This window comes from Vigna umbellata, chromosome 3 (assembly GCF_029865625.1).
Source record: "Vigna umbellata cultivar VRB3 chromosome 3, Vumbellata_1.0, whole genome shotgun sequence".
In the NCBI taxonomy this organism is placed as follows: domain Eukaryota; kingdom Viridiplantae; phylum Streptophyta; class Magnoliopsida; order Fabales; family Fabaceae; genus Vigna; species Vigna umbellata.
The window spans coordinates 25,953,363-25,972,244 of record NC_142167.1 but is presented as its reverse complement, the minus strand read 5'-3'; the positions used below and the strand labels follow the sequence as shown (position 1 = coordinate 25,972,244).

The 18,882-nt window shown below is 33.3% G+C and overlaps 1 protein-coding gene, 1 long non-coding RNA gene and 1 pseudogene across 2 annotated transcripts; 1 reads left to right on the top strand and 2 right to left on the bottom strand.

The window, feature by feature from the left end:
* The first annotated feature begins 378 nt into the window (after nucleotides 1–378).
* Nucleotides 379–1,661, top strand: LOC148202115 (uncharacterized). Its single transcript, XR_015785294.1, has 2 exons — nucleotides 379–554; nucleotides 1,014–1,661. It is a non-coding gene; the product is annotated as an uncharacterized LOC148202115 (long non-coding RNA).
* A 665-nt stretch (nucleotides 1,662–2,326) lies between these two features.
* On the bottom strand, nucleotides 2,327–5,177 carry LOC148202114 (protein INCREASED PETAL GROWTH ANISOTROPY 1-like; the record flags this gene model as incomplete). The annotated part of the gene is made up of 4 exons (XM_088109522.1): nucleotides 2,327–3,242; nucleotides 3,822–3,955; nucleotides 4,211–4,389; nucleotides 5,046–5,177. Coding segments are annotated over 4 exons (450 nt in total), but the record flags the coding sequence as incomplete, so codon positions are not given.
* Nucleotides 5,178–5,561: 384 nt separating this feature from the next.
* LOC148202113 (uncharacterized) lies at nucleotides 5,562–18,230 on the bottom strand (annotated as a pseudogene).
* Nucleotides 18,231–18,882: the final 652 nt, after the last annotated feature.

The window sequence follows — 18,882 nt, the reverse complement described above, 5'->3', positions numbered from 1 at the left end:
TGATCTAGCGGTGCCAAAGGTCGGTCTTGGTGGTGTAGTGGTGCTTGAAGGTGTAGTGGTAAAACGGGTGAAGGTGCAGTGCAGAGCTTCGTCCAAGTGCGTAATAAACCCTAAAATAAACATGTAAACTTTAAACGAATGTGAGCATCCGTTAACGGATGTCAATATCCATTTAAGGTAAAACGGATGTCGATATTTGTTTTGCCTTAAACGGATGTTGACATCCGCTGACGGATGCTCTCATCGGTTTAAAGTTCACGTGTTTATTCTTAGTGCACACTATTATTTAAATAATAAATAAAGTGAAGAAATTTATAGATTTATTAATTAATTTCTGTTTTGTTTGTGAAATGTTTGTTTTTTGTGTGTGGTATTTGAGGTAGTTTTTAGTACGTGTGGAACCTTCTCACTCCATTTCCCTCTTCCACCGATTTTTCTCTACTCCTTCCAACTGCAAGCAACTGCCAAATCCATTCCATTTTAACCCTCAAAACTCGGGATCGTCGCGCTTGACTCACCGAGTTGCTTTTCAGCTCCTCTTCCCATGGCACAAGGTAAAATACCTTCTTTCTCAAATTTCAGTTTTCTTTAATATCCAAACCATCCTCACCCTTATTAGTGATTATCCCACATCTTTCATTGTTCACCTGTTGTTCACTGAAAATCTAGTTCATCATTTTCCTCCTCCTCTGGATTTTACCAGTTTTGGAAAATCTGGGTCCAAGCTGATCTGATCATAACCCACCACCCCACTTCCCTTTCCTGAATTGGGTTCCTAAAATATAAGATCTTGGCATCAAATTTGTGGTCTTTCATTGTCTTTAAATTATGGGTATGTGTGAATTATAATTCCCTACAAGAGTTGTTGGCAATTGTATGGTAGAAAACAAAACACTTTGACTTTGAGTTTGGGTTTGGAATTTTGTGTCGTGATGTGGAGAATGGATTGGTACTATGTTTGTGTTCCATTGTTTGTGTGCTTGGTATTTGCTATTGATCTTGTTGTAGCGCAGGATTTTAAGCGTACAGATAAAATCATGCTGGATTTTGGAGGTCTTTCATCTAGTATTGATATCGATGGTCGTGAATGGACCATTGATGTTGGTTCCAAGTTTGGTTCCTCCTCAAAAAAATCCACCACCGCACCACCATGAACAACACTGTCACACCACCACACCACGAACATCACGAACAACCACACCACCGTACCACCACGAATGGATATGGACTGGATGGATGACAAAGAGAGCAAAGGAAGAGTTGGGGTGAGAAGAAACGGATCTCACCGAAAGAGAGAAGAGAGTGAGAGAGAGGTGGGAAGAAACAAATCTCAAAAAGAGAAGAGAGTGAGAGAAAGTTGGGAGGGGTGGGGTTGCACGAGAGTGAAAGTGTGAAAGTGAGGAAGTATTTAGGGTTTGGTAAATAAATAAGATTAAAGTAAAATGGTTAAAGATTAAAGAATAGTTTTGTCACTAAAAAATTTGTGGAGAGGTTGGGGATGAAGCGGTGGTGGTGGAGGGAGTAACGTTCCTACTTTTTCCATAACATATTTAACTGTTTGATTTAATTTTTGTAAATTCTGGAAAAGAATATTTATATACTAAAGATGTAAATATGGTAAACACATAGTGCAAACTTATAAATAATTGTACTTTAAAACATGATTTTATCTTACAGATTGTGTTTATAATATCTATTTTTTAAAATTCTAATCTGATATTATAGCACAACTAAAATTATTATTAGTATTATCATAAAATTGAATTTTTATGAAGAACATATTTCAATTTAACTGAAGTAGTATATCTGTTAGGCGATTTCATTGGTATTACAATGATAAAAATTTTAATATGAACTACTGAAAACACATATGCTATGTGTTCACTTTTATGTGATAACAAAAGGTTGCAATTATAAACATAAATAAAAATAATTTTTATAATTTAATTATTGATAGTTTTTTATTTATTTAGTAGTTAATTTTTATTTATTTAATTTAAAAAGTAATTAAATTAAAAAAATCAGTCAAATTTAAATAAAACAGTTAAATTTATCATATTCTAACAATTAAAAATCCCCATAAAATATATTATATTTTATTATCATTTAAAGATTTAGAACAGTCACAATCCATTTAAAATATTTTTTAAATTTTCAAATTTTCAATTATTAATTATTTTTCACTAATTTTATAATAAATAACTTAATTAGGTATTTTATTAAAATTATTTTTTAAGATGATAAAAATATTATTAATAATTAAATTTTCATTTAACCTTATAACATGACAATGTTTTTACATACACACAATAATATACATTATAAAGCAACTATAATATGTCAATTAATCAGGAGTCAAAATGACAAAAACTAAGAAATGAAATAGGCCATCAAATAGAAAACTTTATGTTTTATATTCAAGTTTTAGATGACATGACAGAAATAAAAGGGTTTATTCATGTTTTACATTTTTCAACATGAGCTTTAAGGCCACCAGTCCAACCATAGCCCACTTATATGGTTTGGCCACATCAAGTTGATATTAGATACTACACCTATCAAGTACAGTAGGCGAGCCAAAAATGACATCCAAAGCAAGGATTGCCCATGGAAGATAGAAGGCCTGGAAAAACAAAAGACATGGATCCTATCAGAAAATGAAAAGATGTACCTCGTAGAGCTTATACAGCAGAGGCATAAGAACAAGGCTACAGAAGATTGAAACATACCTTAAGAGCAACAAGGCCATATATGTTGATTTGAGCATTTGGAAATTCTATACTCCAAACATAAAGGAGCATAGAACCGAGTGGTACTGCCAAAAATGGGAACCACAGAAAAGAGATGGCGGACAAAACCCATAATTGAGGAAATAAAATTACAGAAAAAAAAAAACTGATGCCAGGACTTAGAATACCAAGTTAAAAATAAAACTAAAAAGAAAAAACCTAGAAGTGGGGAAATGAAGTTGGTCAATTTCAACAACAATCAGACATGTGATCTTTCAATCAGAATTTTGTATCAGCAAAATTAACTTCCCAAATATTTTCTGAAATTTCCAAATGCATATAAGAGAAGCAGAAAGAAGTGTTGCTCAAGCAGAATACATAGAAAAGTGTATATATAAGAAAATAAAGTTTCATGAGTACCTTGTCATCCTTTGTGTAAGTAGCAACAATCTCATTCGCTGATTTGCTTACACTTACTAAGAAATTCTCATCATGAAAGTCGACTTTCTTAATCTGCATTGGAGATTATAAGTGAGCATATATAACAGAACTAAGCTTATACCTATATAAACTATTGCATGTTACAATAATAAAGAACAAACAAAGCCTTTCTCCACTAGGTGGGCTGGTTACGAAGACCAAACAATGGCGCTGGGGTTCTGGCATAAACAAGTGTTCAGAACTTTAGAACATTGAGATTTGATCCACACAAAATAGATTCTCTGTAACTATGACCTATGGATCTAAGCAACAGTTACGGCACAAAATCTCATTGACAGCTGCAATTTATGTTCTGAACCTTCCCCCAGTTAACTTCTAGTAGAATCCTTGTTAATGCCACCCTTGAATCATCAGATTTGTATATAGTACTTACAATCGAGGTTAAAGTTTAGAACACACATATATTATTGTATATATTAATATAACTTTGTTCGGAAAGAGTAATGTGACTATCACACTAAAATGTTTAATTAGTTTGTGCTATTCAACAAATATGATACGATCAAGCAACTTTACGCTAAAATGTCCACACTCTAGGATAACAGATTCTGCTATTTAATGAAAATATTTATCAAACAACAAACTACTTACATGGACAAGAAATTACATCATGCCTGAGACAATTCATTTGCAATGAGAGGAGGGCTGCAGCAAGTCCTTTAAAGGATTCAATGACAGCTGAAGTGTTACGGTCACGTAAATCACTAAACCAGCCACGCACATAGCTGGAAACATTGTAATCATTAAAAGAATCACTACAACAAGTAATGGTGAAGCTGTAGAGAGCTACAAGAAACCTGACATAATAAGGTCATGTTCAACCCTTTTGCATCTTGAAATTATGAATCTACAACCTTAATGGATATGTATGAAAACTATTTAAACAGACTTAGCTGTATGGATTGTGTTATTAATCTGTTAACTAGATATCCACCAATGGTAATCAAGAGAAAGCATATACAGAAGAAAAGGATGCATACTTTTCAAGCAATGAATACATTTTCTTCAGAGCAGCTTCACATGGTAGATGGGGATCATCAATGAATGTGGATACTCGGTTCTCCAACTTCATCAAATCCAGATATTCAAAAGCTTCCCTTAGTGCATCTGCTTTCCCTTCAGACCAGTCAAAGTGCTTGAGGACGGCTCGTTCATCAACCTTGCATAACGAATAAAGTGAAATGATAATTTTTCTAAGGAAAAGAAAATGAAGAGGTTTTCCTAGAAAGGAATGGTTAAATTTTTAGGAGAGCACACAGGAGCTAACTTCTGCGCTTTCACATAAAGTGAAACTTAGGAATTTGCAAACACAAGCACACAAAGGGAAGAGTGGTGTAAGGGACACCACAGGCAAGGTCAAATGAAGTTGAAGAGACAGAAGAAATGAGGGTTTGAGAAACATTGCAGAGGACAGAAGGGTAAGATATAACAAGGCGGAGGTCTACGTGGATTCGTGAGGTATGACAGATTTGAGCTTGAAATTGCCAAATTTCACAGCTGATGACATTTCATGGAGTTGAAGAATTAGAGACTCCATTTTTCTCCTTTCTCAGTGTGCTTCAAGGTTTGTTTTAGACCTTAGGGATAACCTGCATAATTCAGTAATCAACATCTTAAATTAATTATTTTTATAGACATACACAAGTACATGATCAGAATCATTTAGCGTAGCTTAGCACTAGCATAGATTTAATCATAATATTCCTTACAGCTCACGCATCATAGATTACATCACAGAAGCATACAGTTCTCACAGAGCATATACAAAACACAATAACTCAAGAACGCTAGTTACTTAAAGTGTTAGTGACCAACTGATGACTGATGCAGAGTAGCTGATCTACTGATCCGAGAGATCTGATTCAACGGAGCCGTGCTGAACTTCGAGAATTGCACCTCGAGCTTCAACTGAGAATAATTCTCGGTAGCTCCAACGGAGGTCTGGAAGAGATGTTAATGGCAGCGGAGGAAGTGTATGGTGAGTTTAATGAAACTGGATGATATGCTCAGTGAATGACTACAACTCAGGCAGCCGTCCATACAAGGAAGGAAGTTGCAGGGAAGGTTTAAGCAAGTAATGACTTTCGGAGGGAGAATTGGCAGCAGCAAATCTCAACAGAATTTCATTTATCCAAAAGTGACTTTACAAGTGTAGCTACCATGAATTTATATGTGATCCATGGAGCTGTAGCTATGATGTAAAGCGTGACCCATGTGCAAAAGGTGAAAGAAATATGAAAAACGTGCTAAAAGCTAAAGCAACACGTGAATTGGTGGAATTGAAGGACGGAAGTGCTGCCGTGGTGTGTTTAGTAAGGCCTGGTGGTGCAGCTAGCAACTTTGACCATGGACAGTTTTACCCTTCTCTTGGTTCAAATTCCACTTAAATTGAAGGAAAAGAACGCGTCCTGTTGTGTCCATATCTTCAAGCTCTTCTTGAATTCTTCTAGCCATACTTCTAGTAATGGGTCCATGCCCTAAGTCATCATCTCCTTCCCCTTGAAGAGGATTTGTCCTCAAATCTAAATCATCATCTGTATCAACTCCTGCAAAAGGACGAAGATCAGTAACATTAAAAGTAGAATGGACACCATATTCTGATGGAAGGTCTAACTGATAAGCATTATTGTTGACCTTCTTAAGGATTTTAAAAGGACCATCCCCTCGAGGACTTAATTTGGACTTCCTTTGAATAGGAAATCTTTCCTTTCGAAGGTGAAGCCAAACCAAGTCACCTTCATTGAAAATGACTTCCTTTTTACCCTTATTATGATACTTAGCATATCTCTCACTTTGTAGTTGTATTTGATTACTAATCCTCTCATGAAAATTTTTAATGAATTTGGATTTAGATATTCCCTCTTGATGAACAAACTCATGTGAAGAAGGTAAGGGAATCAAATCCATAGGTGTGAGAGGATTAAAACCGTATACAGCTTCAAAGGGAGATATTTTAGTAGTTCGATGAACTACCCTATTATAAGCAAACTCCACATGTGGAAGATACTCATCCCAAGATTTGTGGTTACCCTTGAGGACTACTCTTAATAGAGTGGATAGAGATCTATTTACTACTTCAGTTTGACCATCTGTTTGAGGATGGCAAGTAGTAGAAAAAGACAGCTTAGTCCCTAATCGAGACCATAAGGTTCTCCAAAAGTGACTAAGAAATTTTGAATCTCTATCAGAAATGATGACTCTAGGTAGTCCATGAAGTCTAACCACATCTCTAAAGAATAACCTAGCCACATTACTTGCATCATCTATCTTGTGGCATGGTATAAAATGAGCCATTTTGCTAAAACGATCCACAACCACAAAAATAGAATCAAAACCCCTTGCTGTTTTGGGTAGTCCTAAGACAAAATCCATGCTAATATCTTCCCAAGGAGTTGAAGCAATGGGTAAGGGAGTGTAAAGACCATGAGGCATTGCTCTAGATTTGGATGTTAAACAAGTAATGCACTTGAAACAATGCCTTTGGACTTCTCTCCTCATGTGGGGCCAAAAGAATTTCTCTTTTAGCATGCTTAAGGTTTTATCAACCCCAAAATGCCCCATCAACCCTCCCTCATGCATTTCTTTGACAAGAAGTTTTCTTTGTGAGCCTTGGGGTATACAAATTTTGCCTTCTTTGAAAAGATACCCATCTCTCACATAGAATCTGTAACATCCCAATATCTCACATTGGATAATTCATATTATTACATTTACGGTAACATCCCGTAATCTCACACTTAAAAATTCACAGTTGATATACATATTTTAAACTCAGATTTCAACTATAAACTCCTAAGTATAACTTGAATCCTTCTAACTTATCTTCGATCTCTTTCTTCATTGGTATTGCTTCAGACGACATTCCTTCATCTGCTCCCGTATAATATCACGCATTATACGATCATCGCATTCACATGCACACACATGTAAGGGTGAGCTAACAATTCAATACAATAAACATACCTCGATATCAAACCATACTATGCTCACTATACCAGATCAAATTACATAAACAAATATGAGTTACACACTAAACCACATTGCATGCATCAATATATATCAAACACCAAATCAGAATGCATACACCAATATGCATCAATGCATACACCAATATGCATCAAACACCAAATCAGAATGCATACACCAATATGCATCATGCATACACCAATATGCATCATGCATACACCAATATGCATCATGCATACACCAATATGCATCGAACACCAAATCAGAATGCATACACCAATATGCATCACGTCCATCAATCCCAAAAGTCATACAAATCACATACATTCACATACTTTCCACATAAATCACATTATTATAATTCACAATCATGTTCAGATGCATAAATTCAAATCTAATAAAATCCAATTATTTCAGAAATCATACAAACTGAATATATTCCAACAAGATATATTACACAATAATTTAACAGTCCAAAATCTGTTCAATAGGATTTAAGTTAAAAACTTGTCGAGTAGACTTCCAGGAAAGAGAGGTGCGTCACAATGGACAACTTAAGTACCAAGTCTTTCCTTAGCCAAAGTGTTCCTCAAATAGTTTTTAACAAATTTCTTATTTACAGATTTAAAACAACAGCATATAATATTAACACCGAAATTTAATATAGATATCCAAAAAATAGAAATTTAAGCAATATTGAGATCTCTGAGAAGATACGAAATTAATATCTATAAATCTGTAACTCCGATTTCAAATCTGAATGGTCACAATAATTCACTATTTGTTATAAACTATATATTAAAATTTCAGGTTGATCCAACGGTTAAATAGATAGATATTGAGGTTTTACCGAGGTAACTTAGGTGCAGAATTTTAAGTGGTTTTCAATTATACTCAAAATGCGGAACTAATTTCCCTAAGCACAAACATTTAATTACAAATCTGAACGGTCAAAATGACTTAATATGTCTTATGAATTACATACTAAATTTTGGGCTCAATCTAACGGTAAATAAAATATATATGAAATGTTTACCATAATAACTTAAGAACAGAAATATAGTGTTCATCAGATTTTTCAAAACTTAAAAATTATTTTCTCCAAACATAGACTTTCAATTTATAATCCGATCGGTCAAAGTGTATTAATATATCTTAGGAATCATATATAAAATTTTCAAGTTGATCTAACGGTCAAATAAGTCGTAATATATATTTTACCGAGATGCCTCAGTAATAGATCTACAGGGGTAATTAATTTACTCAAACATGCAGGATTTATTTCTCTAAGTACAGACTTCTAATTACAAATCCCAACGGTCAAAGTGAAGAAATAGGTCTTAAGATTCATATATTAAAATTTTAGCTAAATCCAACGGTCAAAATAATTAAAAGAAAATTTTTACCATACTAACTTGAAAATAAGAAAATTATAATCATGAAAACTAAATTTATATAAGTGAATAGATAACTACCATTACCAAAATTTTAACATACTCATAACTCATATTCATTATCATAACATGGATAAAAATCATATACAAGAAAGATTAGCTCCCCTTACCTCTATTCCAGACTTAATCTCCTACTCCGAATTTGTTTCCCTGAAATTCTTCAGAACCTCTACTCTTCTTGCAACTAAAAATTTCTCCCTAACTCTTTCTTCTCTATTTCTCAAGCTCTCACTTGATTCCTCTTTTTTTTTTGGTGCAAAATACCCTTCCCTCCTATGGCTATTTATAGGTAAAAAAAAATTTACTATTCATTAATATTTTAATATTATTTATTATTTTAATATTATTTAAAAAATAATATTTTAATCATTTACTCACCAAATCTGATCTTAGTTTCTACCTACTAATTTCTTCCATGCTAAGGAATCTTAATGCTGAAAATTTATTTTTATTATTTTTTTTTTTACTATTTACTATTTACTATTCACTTTTTACTATTCACTATTCAATTTTTACTATTCGATTTTCTTAAAAAAAATACTAAATAAGTTATCAAAAATTTTAACTTCTCCTTATAAAATTACTATAATTTTATATCCAAAATTTACATTTTTCTATCCACTAAAATTATTATTACTAATAAAATGCTAAAATTTACTACTATATATATATATATATATATATATTTTTATTTTTATGGGTCTTACATTCTCCCCAACAACAAAAATTTTCGTCCTCGAAAATTGGACATAAAATAAGGTTATGATTATTTCACCTTATCTTCTAATTTCCTTGTAAATTCATTTACTCTTCTTTCCCAAACTACTTTGACTAAGTAGATGATCTTTCCTCTAAGTCATTCTATTCGATGGTTTTCTATACTTAGGGGTTGCCCTCTTAATGAGACATCTTCTTTTTTTTGTAGTCGCATCTACTTCTAAAATGTGAGAAAGATCTAACACACACTTTCTTAGTTAAGTAGCATTAAAACTAAATGAATGTTGACTGATGTGCTTAAGAGAAATTTCCTCGTGTGAAGAGCTTCTCCCACACTCGTGGTTGAACTTACTAATAAGAAGATATTACTCTAACGGTTTTCTCCTAAAATCAACATACGACTTCTACCTACTGAGATTCCTAAGTCATAATTGACTTAATAATAGACCCAAAATCTCCTCCTTTTACAAAAACCTTTTAATTTAAAATCTCATCACCTAAAACAAAAATAATCAACCATTAACTTCCATACCAGATTTATGTAACCTAACCACTCATAGTAATAACTTATGCCAAATCATCACTTATAGCTCAAAACTTTCAACTTCCAACTTTTTACTCTAACCTATAATGAACTACTCTTGGTTTTAGATTAGATTTTCCCCTTAACTTCAGGATTTTGTTTTTGTCTTTAGTTGACAATTGGCAGCCCCTGAATTCTTAAAATCCCTTGGATGTATGAAAATAGGTGGGGCTCTCTCCAAATTGCTTGTCCGTTTCTTCACTTGTGCCAAGATCACTCATAAACTATAATCACAAGATTCGAGAAAACTTTTCATTCCTACTATAACTAGAAAGTGATTCTCCTTATAGATCCTTATTTAAGACTTCCATGACCATGTAAAACTCTAAGAATCGTTCTTTTTCCGTAACAATTTTCCATTATATTTTCTCAACACAGTTTCTACTCCTAGAAATTGTACGCCTCCAAAAGCCACTTATGTTTACCAAAAATTTTACTAGATTGCTCCACCTTACCCTATACTTCTATTTTCCGTAAAATTTCTAATTACTCTGATGATTACACGGAGTCCAAAACACTATTACTAAATAATTCATCCTTATGTTTTCTTTTCTATACCCACTTAACAAGAACTTGTCCAAAACTAATACCTATATTGAGTATGCTTTATAACATTCATAGGAACCCTTCCACACTTAATATCATGCATCATTTCCTTCACTCGTCCTTGATGGACTTATCTGATTCTTGGTAATATTGCCTTCACCCTTAACTACACTTAATGTTCAACAATCAACTCACAATTCTTTAAGACCATAAACTTCTAAAAACATATTGAAACATGACCAAACCATCCTTTCGATCATACTCTAGACTACAATATCTATCCTTCACTTGCATTGGTCAGATATCCCTAAAATACTTGTCATCATCCTTTATTTAACTCACACTAAATGTTGAACCACTATTTTCTTCACCTGATAAACACTTCTGAAATACTTAACAAAACTAGAATAATCAAGCTTCTTTCAAGATTATACTCCAAATTACCTCAACCTTTATTTAATTATTTTCCTAGCAACCATTACTAGCCTAAGTTAAAACATTCTTCAAGAATTAACTTATAAACTCTAAATCTTAGGAATATAAATTGTGTCCTCAAAATACCTTCCCACATCCTAACCTAATATGAATCCACAAACTTAATGTTATCCGTAACCCAGTACCTAACAACTGCGTATCTTTGATAAGACTCAACAGATCACTCAATCAACAATGTTATAATTTATGAAACCACTTATATCAATAAGGCCGAATTTAAAACTAACTAGCTTCCTTATCAGTACTGCACCTACCCATTTAAATAAACTACGTATGCCACATAAGTTAAATCCATCCTATAACATTAAAATATAGCTTAATGGTTACACTAATTAATCCTCTAATACTTGAAATAACTCCCATAGATATAAAGAATTAATGGGTCATCAAAAGATGTCATAGCACAAAACCATTGTGCCAAGTATCCCTTCCTACCACTCTATTCAAGAACTTTTTCAGGCAAGTACACCTTCCCAACCATTTAACCACCATGTTACTTCCTACCACTCGTCTATAGAGATTATCAGGCAATCAACCACAACGCAACCTCAATTATAATGTGCTCCCCGAGATCAAAACCATATCCCAAGGATATTTAGTGTTAACCAAATCTCAAATTTTTATCTTATGCGAACTAAAAGTAAGTATAAACAAGTTCACTCATACACATCACTGGATAGAGATCAAGGTGCGACATATAAATCTTTACCCATCCTTTACATCACTATTGAGGTTTGAATACTACCATATAACTATACCTGATGAAATTTCTCCAATCACAACCTACAACTTCTTAATTATTCCAAATTCCCTAATCACATTGCAACCCTCCTTTTTATCTATTTCCAAACTCTTCTTCTTCCTTATCTTGTCATGTTCATAATAATATCAATTCAACCTACACTACCTCTACTATCTTTAATATTCCAAAATCAATAAAATTTACAACCATAAATCATGACATTTTAATCCTATCATAAAAATACCAAATATTTGCATAAGTCGAAAGCCAAAATTTTCGTACCTGGATTTTCTCCACTACTCCTCATACCACAATCACATACCCTCAAATCTTATCTCTAATACATTTACTAAAAAAATCTAACCATCTCCTTTTAATCATCCATTTAGCTTAAAATCCTTCCAATAAAAGATCTCGTGTCCTCTTAACTTATAAATTTCTCCTCCTATTAAACTTTCTCTCAATCCTCTTTATTCCTTATATAACTTCTCATCTACTCTTCTTCGTCTAATATTTGATTTATTCTTAATCTACTTCAGTATTCCTATCCTTTTTCTTTTTTTTTTTTTAAACTTTCTCTTCAAATCTTCCACCATTTTCTTTCTTCAGATTCCAATCATCACTGATACATCAATCCATGTTACCAATCTCACACAATGTCATTCCGTTTCTCATCAACACTTCCTTCTCTTCTGACTTTTAACGTTATTGATATACTAAACCAAACTGATTTCTCAAACCTTGCTACATTCATGCTTATCCAAAGCTTCTCTAAATCTAGCCTTTGAACTCAACTCCTTTTTGTGAAACGTAAGATATCTGATCTATTAATTTTTGTTCTAGAAACTTCTAAACACCAACATCTTCACTCATCCTTTGAAACTTAAACTCTAGTATTATATTTCCCTATCAAGGCTTTAACTAATTCTAATATCTTTCCTCAAACCCTCAGAATTAAGAAAGGAAAATCATCTATGGTAAAAGTCATGAGTAGTTAGACACAATACTCTACTACCTAGATTTGGAGGAAATGGTAAATTATACCATTTAGACTCAATTCTTCACAGAGAAGACACGGAAGACCCACAACACAGAGGTCATCCTAAGGACGAACTGCTCTGATACCATTAATGTAACATCCCAATATCTCACATTGGATAATTCATATTATTACATTTACGGTAACATCCCGTAATCTCACACTTAAAAATTCACAGTTGATATACATATTTTAAACTCAGATTTCAACTATAAACTCCTAAGTATAACTTGAATCCTTCTAACTTATCTTCGATCTCTTTCTTCATTGGTATTGCTTCAGACGACATTCCTTCATCTGCTCCCGTATAATATCACGCATTATACGATCATCGCATTCACATGCACACACATGTAAGGGTGAGCTAACAATTCAATACAATAAACATACCTCGATATCAAACCATACTATGCTCACTATACCAGATCAAATTACATAAACAAATATGAGTTACACACTAAACCACATTGCATGCATCAATATATATCAAACACCAAATCAGAATGCATACACCAATATGCATCAATGCATACACCAATATGCATCAAACACCAAATCAGAATGCATACACCAATATGCATCATGCATACACCAATATGCATCATGCATACACCAATATGCATCGAACACCAAATCAGAATGCATACACCAATATGCATCACGTCCATCAATCCCAAAAGTCATACAAATCACATACATTCACATACTTTCCACATAAATCACATTATTATAATTCACAATCATGTTCAGATGCATAAATTCAAATCTAATAAAATCCAATTATTTCAGAAATCATACAAACTGAATATATTCCAACAAGATATATTACACAATAATTTAACAGTCCAAAATCTGTTCAATAGGATTTAAGTTAAAAACTTGTCGAGTAGACTTCCAGGAAAGAGAGGTGCGTCACAATGGACAACTTAAGTACCAAGTCTTTCCTTAGCCAAAGTGTTCCTCAAATAGTTTTTAACAAATTTCTTATTTACAGATTTAAAACAACAGCATATAATATTAACACCGAAATTTAATATAGATATCCAAAAAATAGAAATTTAAGCAATATTGAGATCTCTGAGAAGATACGAAATTAATATCTATAAATCTGTAACTCCGATTTCAAATCTGAATGGTCACAATAATTCACTATTTGTTATAAACTATATATTAAAATTTCAGGTTGATCCAACGGTTAAATAGATAGATATTGAGGTTTTACCGAGGTAACTTAGGTGCAGAATTTTAAGTGGTTTTCAATTATACTCAAAATGCGGAACTAATTTCCCTAAGCACAAACATTTAATTACAAATCTGAACGGTCAAAATGACTTAATATGTCTTATGAATTACATACTAAATTTTGGGCTCAATCTAACGGTAAATAAAATATATATGAAATGTTTACCATAATAACTTAAGAACAGAAATATAGTGTTCATCAGATTTTTCAAAACTTAAAAATTATTTTCTCCAAACATAGACTTTCAATTTATAATCCGATCGGTCAAAGTGTATTAATATATCTTAGGAATCATATATAAAATTTTCAAGTTGATCTAACGGTCAAATAAGTCGTAATATATATTTTACCGAGATGCCTCAGTAATAGATCTACAGGGGTAATTAATTTACTCAAACATGCAGGATTTATTTCTCTAAGTACAGACTTCTAATTACAAATCCCAACGGTCAAAGTGAAGAAATAGGTCTTAAGATTCATATATTAAAATTTTAGCTAAATCCAACGGTCAAAATAATTAAAAGAAAATTTTTACCATACTAACTTGAAAATAAGAAAATTATAATCATGAAAACTAAATTTATATAAGTGAATAGATAACTACCATTACCAAAATTTTAACATACTCATAACTCATATTCATTATCATAACATGGATAAAAATCATATACAAGAAAGATTAGCTCCCCTTACCTCTATTCCAGACTTAATCTCCTACTCCGAATTTGTTTCCCTGAAATTCTTCAGAACCTCTACTCTTCTTACAACTAAAAATTTCTCCCTAACTCTTTCTTCTCTATTTCTCAAGCTCTCACTTGATTCCTCTTTTTTTTTTGGTGCAAAATACCCTTCCCTCCTATGGCTATTTATAGGTAAAAAAAAAATTACTATTCATTAATATTTTAATATTATTTATTATTTTAATATTATTTAAAAAATAATATTTTAATCATTTACTCACCAAATCTGATCTTAGTTTCTACCTACTAATTTCTTCCATGCTAAGGAATCTTAATGCTGAAAATTTATTTTTATTATTTTTTTTTTACTATTTACTATTTACTATTCACTTTTTACTATTCACTATTCAATTTTTACTATTCGATTTTCTTAAAAAAAATACTAAATAAGTTATCAAAAATTTTAACTTCTCCTTATAAAATTACTATAATTTTATATCCAAAATTTACATTTTTCTATCCACTAAAATTATTATTACTAATAAAATGCTAAAATTTACTACTATATATATATATATATATTTTTATTTTTATGGGTCTTACAGAATCCTCCTTGTGGCTTTTGCAAACATTCCTCATATAAGGTGGCAAAGTCACTATCCTGAGTATACAATTCTTTTATGTTATCAAACCCAAGAATTTGAGCTCCTAAAGTGGCTAGTAAGATATTTCTTCTTGACAAAGCATCTGCCACTATATTAGCCTTCCCTTTCTTGTATTTGATAACATAAGTGAACTGTTCAATGAATTCCAACCACCTAGCATGTCTCTTTTGCAACTTGTGTTGGCTCTTCAGATATTTTAGTGATTCATGATCACTATGAATAATAAACTCCTTGGAAACAAGATAATGTTCCCAAGTTTGAAGAGCCCTCACAAGAGCATAGAGCTCTTTATCATAGGTGGGGTAATTACAAGAAGCACCATGAAGTTTTTCACTAAAATAAGCAATTGGGTGTCCTTCTTGTAATAACACAGCACCTATTCCGTGTCCAGAAGCATCACATTCTAACTCAAAAGTTTTGGCAAAATTTGGAAGAGCTAGAATGGGAGCTTGAGTGAGCTTCTCTTTAAGTAGCTCAAAAGCCTTTTGTTGTTTGTCTTCCCAAATGAATGTAACATCCTTTTTCACCAACTCATTGAGAGGTGAAGCTAGACTAGAGAAGTTAGGCACAAATCTTCTGTAAAAGCTGGCCAATCCATGAAAACTCCTAACTTCTTCTACATTCTTTGGGATGGGCCATTCTTGGATAGCCTTTACTTTCTCAGGGTCAACATGGACCCCACTTTTATTGACTACAAAACCAAGAAAGATGACACTATCAACACAAAAGGTGCATTTGTCAAGATTTGCAAACAATTTATTGGTTCTAAGAATTATTAGAACAACTTTCAAATGTTTTTCATGATTTTGCAAATCTTGACTATATACCAATATGTCATCAAAATAAACAACTACAAACTTCCCAATGCAATCCCTTAAAACATGATTCATAAGTCTCATGAATGTACTTGGGGCATTTGTAAGACCAAAAGGCATTACTAGCCACTCATATAACCCAAACTTAGTCTTAAAAGCAGTTTTCCACTCATCACCTTCTTTGATTCGAATTTGGTGATATCCGCTCTTAAGATCTATTTTGGAGAAAATTTGAGCCCCATGTAATTCATCCAACATATCATCAAGTCTAGGGATGGGATGTCTATATTTTATTGTGATGTTGTTGATAGCCCTACAATCACAACACATGCGCCACTTCCCATCCTTTTTGGGTACCAACAACACCGGTACAGCACAGGGGCTTAGGCTCTTTTGAACCAAACCCTTATCTAGTAATTCTTGGACTTGTGACTCAATCTCTTTGGTTTCTTGGGGATTAGTCCTATAGGCAGGCCTATTAGGAAGAGTTGCCCCTGGAAGGAAGTCAATTTGATGTTCTATTCCTCTTAATGGTGGAAGCCCATTTGGAATTTCTTTGGGAAATAGATCATCAAATTCCTTCGAAAGTTTTTGTATTGAAAGAGAAAGAGTAGTAGTCTGAGACTCACTAGATGTGCAAGTGAGTGTTCCTTGGTAAAGAAGAAGGTATGAAGGTTGCTCAACTTGAAGTGTGTTGTTTAAAGTCTTTTTATTTAAAAGTACTTCATGTTGAGTGACCTTGTGGGAAGGAACACTGGACTCTATCACCTCTTTTTCTCCACTCTTTTGTTTTGGAATTTTTTTCTTTTTCTGTTTCTTTTCCTGATCCCTAGCAGACTTCATTTGTGCTTGATCTTGTGCCACTTGGGTAGGTGTCAAAGGTTGAAGCACAAATTTCTTGTCTTGTTTGTGCACAGTTATGGTATTGGTAAGACCATGGTGTATAGTGTTATGATCAAATTGCCATGGTCTACCCAATAGCACATGGCAAGCTTCCATGGGAACTACATCACAAATAACTTCATCTTTGAAGTTCCCTATGGATAGAGCCACTTTAACTTGATTCTTGACTGTAATGTCCCCATCTTCATTTAGCCAATGAAGTCTATAAGGTTTGGGATGGGGTATTACAGCAAGATTCAGCTTTTCAACTAGTCTGGTGCTACAACAGTTGCAGCAAGACCCACTATCAATAATGAGAGAACAATAGTTTTCTTGAATTTTACACCTTGTATGAAAAATGTTCTCTCTTTGTGATAGTTGTTCCAGACTTGGTTGACTGCTAAGCACCCTTCTCACCATGAGAAGTTGACAATCATCCGCAAATACTTCCTCTTCTTTTTCCGTATCACTCTCACTATCACTGGTGGGGGATTCACTTTCACTGCTATAGATGTCCTTTCCTTTTAAAAGAATGGTTCTTTTAGTAGGACATTGAGCAGCTATATGACCCCTACCTAAACACTTGAAACACTTTATGTCACTTGTGCGAGTGTGTGAAGAGGATTCTTTGTTTGGTTTCTCAACTATTTTGGCTAGAGGTTTGAGGGGTTATTTTGCTTTAGTAAATTTCTGCTCAAAGGGAGACTGAAATCTTTTGGCAGAAATTTTCCGCTGATTTTGTTGTTCTACCTTTATACACATTTGAACAAGTTCATTCAAATCTCTATAAGGTAGAAGTTCAACTTTATCCCTTATTTCCAAATTTAACCCACTCAAAAACCTAGCTAAAGTAGTTTCCTCTGCCTCTGTGATCCCTGCTCTCATTATGTATAGCTCCATTTGTTGTCTATAGCCTTCAACAGACATAGACTTTTGTTGTAACCTTTGGAGCTTATCCATGAGTTCCCTTTTATAGTAAGAGGGAATGTGCCTTTTCTTGAGAGCAGCTGTGAGTTCATTCCAATATTTAATGGGAGGAAGTTGTTGTCTCAGTCTCTCTTTGACTAGAGCAGTCCACCAATACATTGCATACCCTTGAAAACTAAGGGTAGCTAGAGAGACTTTCCTTTCCTCCGACACTTGTTGACAAGCAAATATTTGCTCTACTTTCATTTCCCAGTCAAGGTAAGCCTCAATGTTATCTTTCCCATGAAAATGAGGCAATACCACATTGACTTCCTTAGGAGGAGGAGGAAAAGTTTCATAGTCACGCCTATGCCTTCTTGATGAAGAAGGATAGTAATCTCCTACTCTTAAGTTTTCTTGCTCACCTTGGGATTCTCCACTCATGCTTCTCTCCCTATATTGAACTTGTTCATCTCTTAGCATTTTCAACTCATTAGTAACCATGGCATTGTGCAATTCTCTTTGAATCTTTTCTTGCCCTATTTTCCTTTCAATTTCTTTGAGTTGATTGACAAGAGTTTGAAAACAAAATTGTTCTTTAGGCTCCTCATTAATTCTAGGGGAGTGTCTTCCAGACATTTTATGAACTTAAAAATTTTCTTGAAGTAAAGACTAAGAGAGTTCACTTGAGGACAATATTCCAGGTAAGAGAGGTGGACCTTGTAGGTCACTTAAGTACCAAGTCTTGCCTTGCCAAATATGTCCTTAGTTACTTACTAGAAGTCTTTAAATCAAAATCACTTCTAAATTCACTAAATATATAGAGACACAAACAAACACAAAGAAAGAAAACCTTAGACTCTAATGTCGGACTCTAAGACTTCCTAGGCGAAACTTGCAAAATAAAAAGAAATTAAAG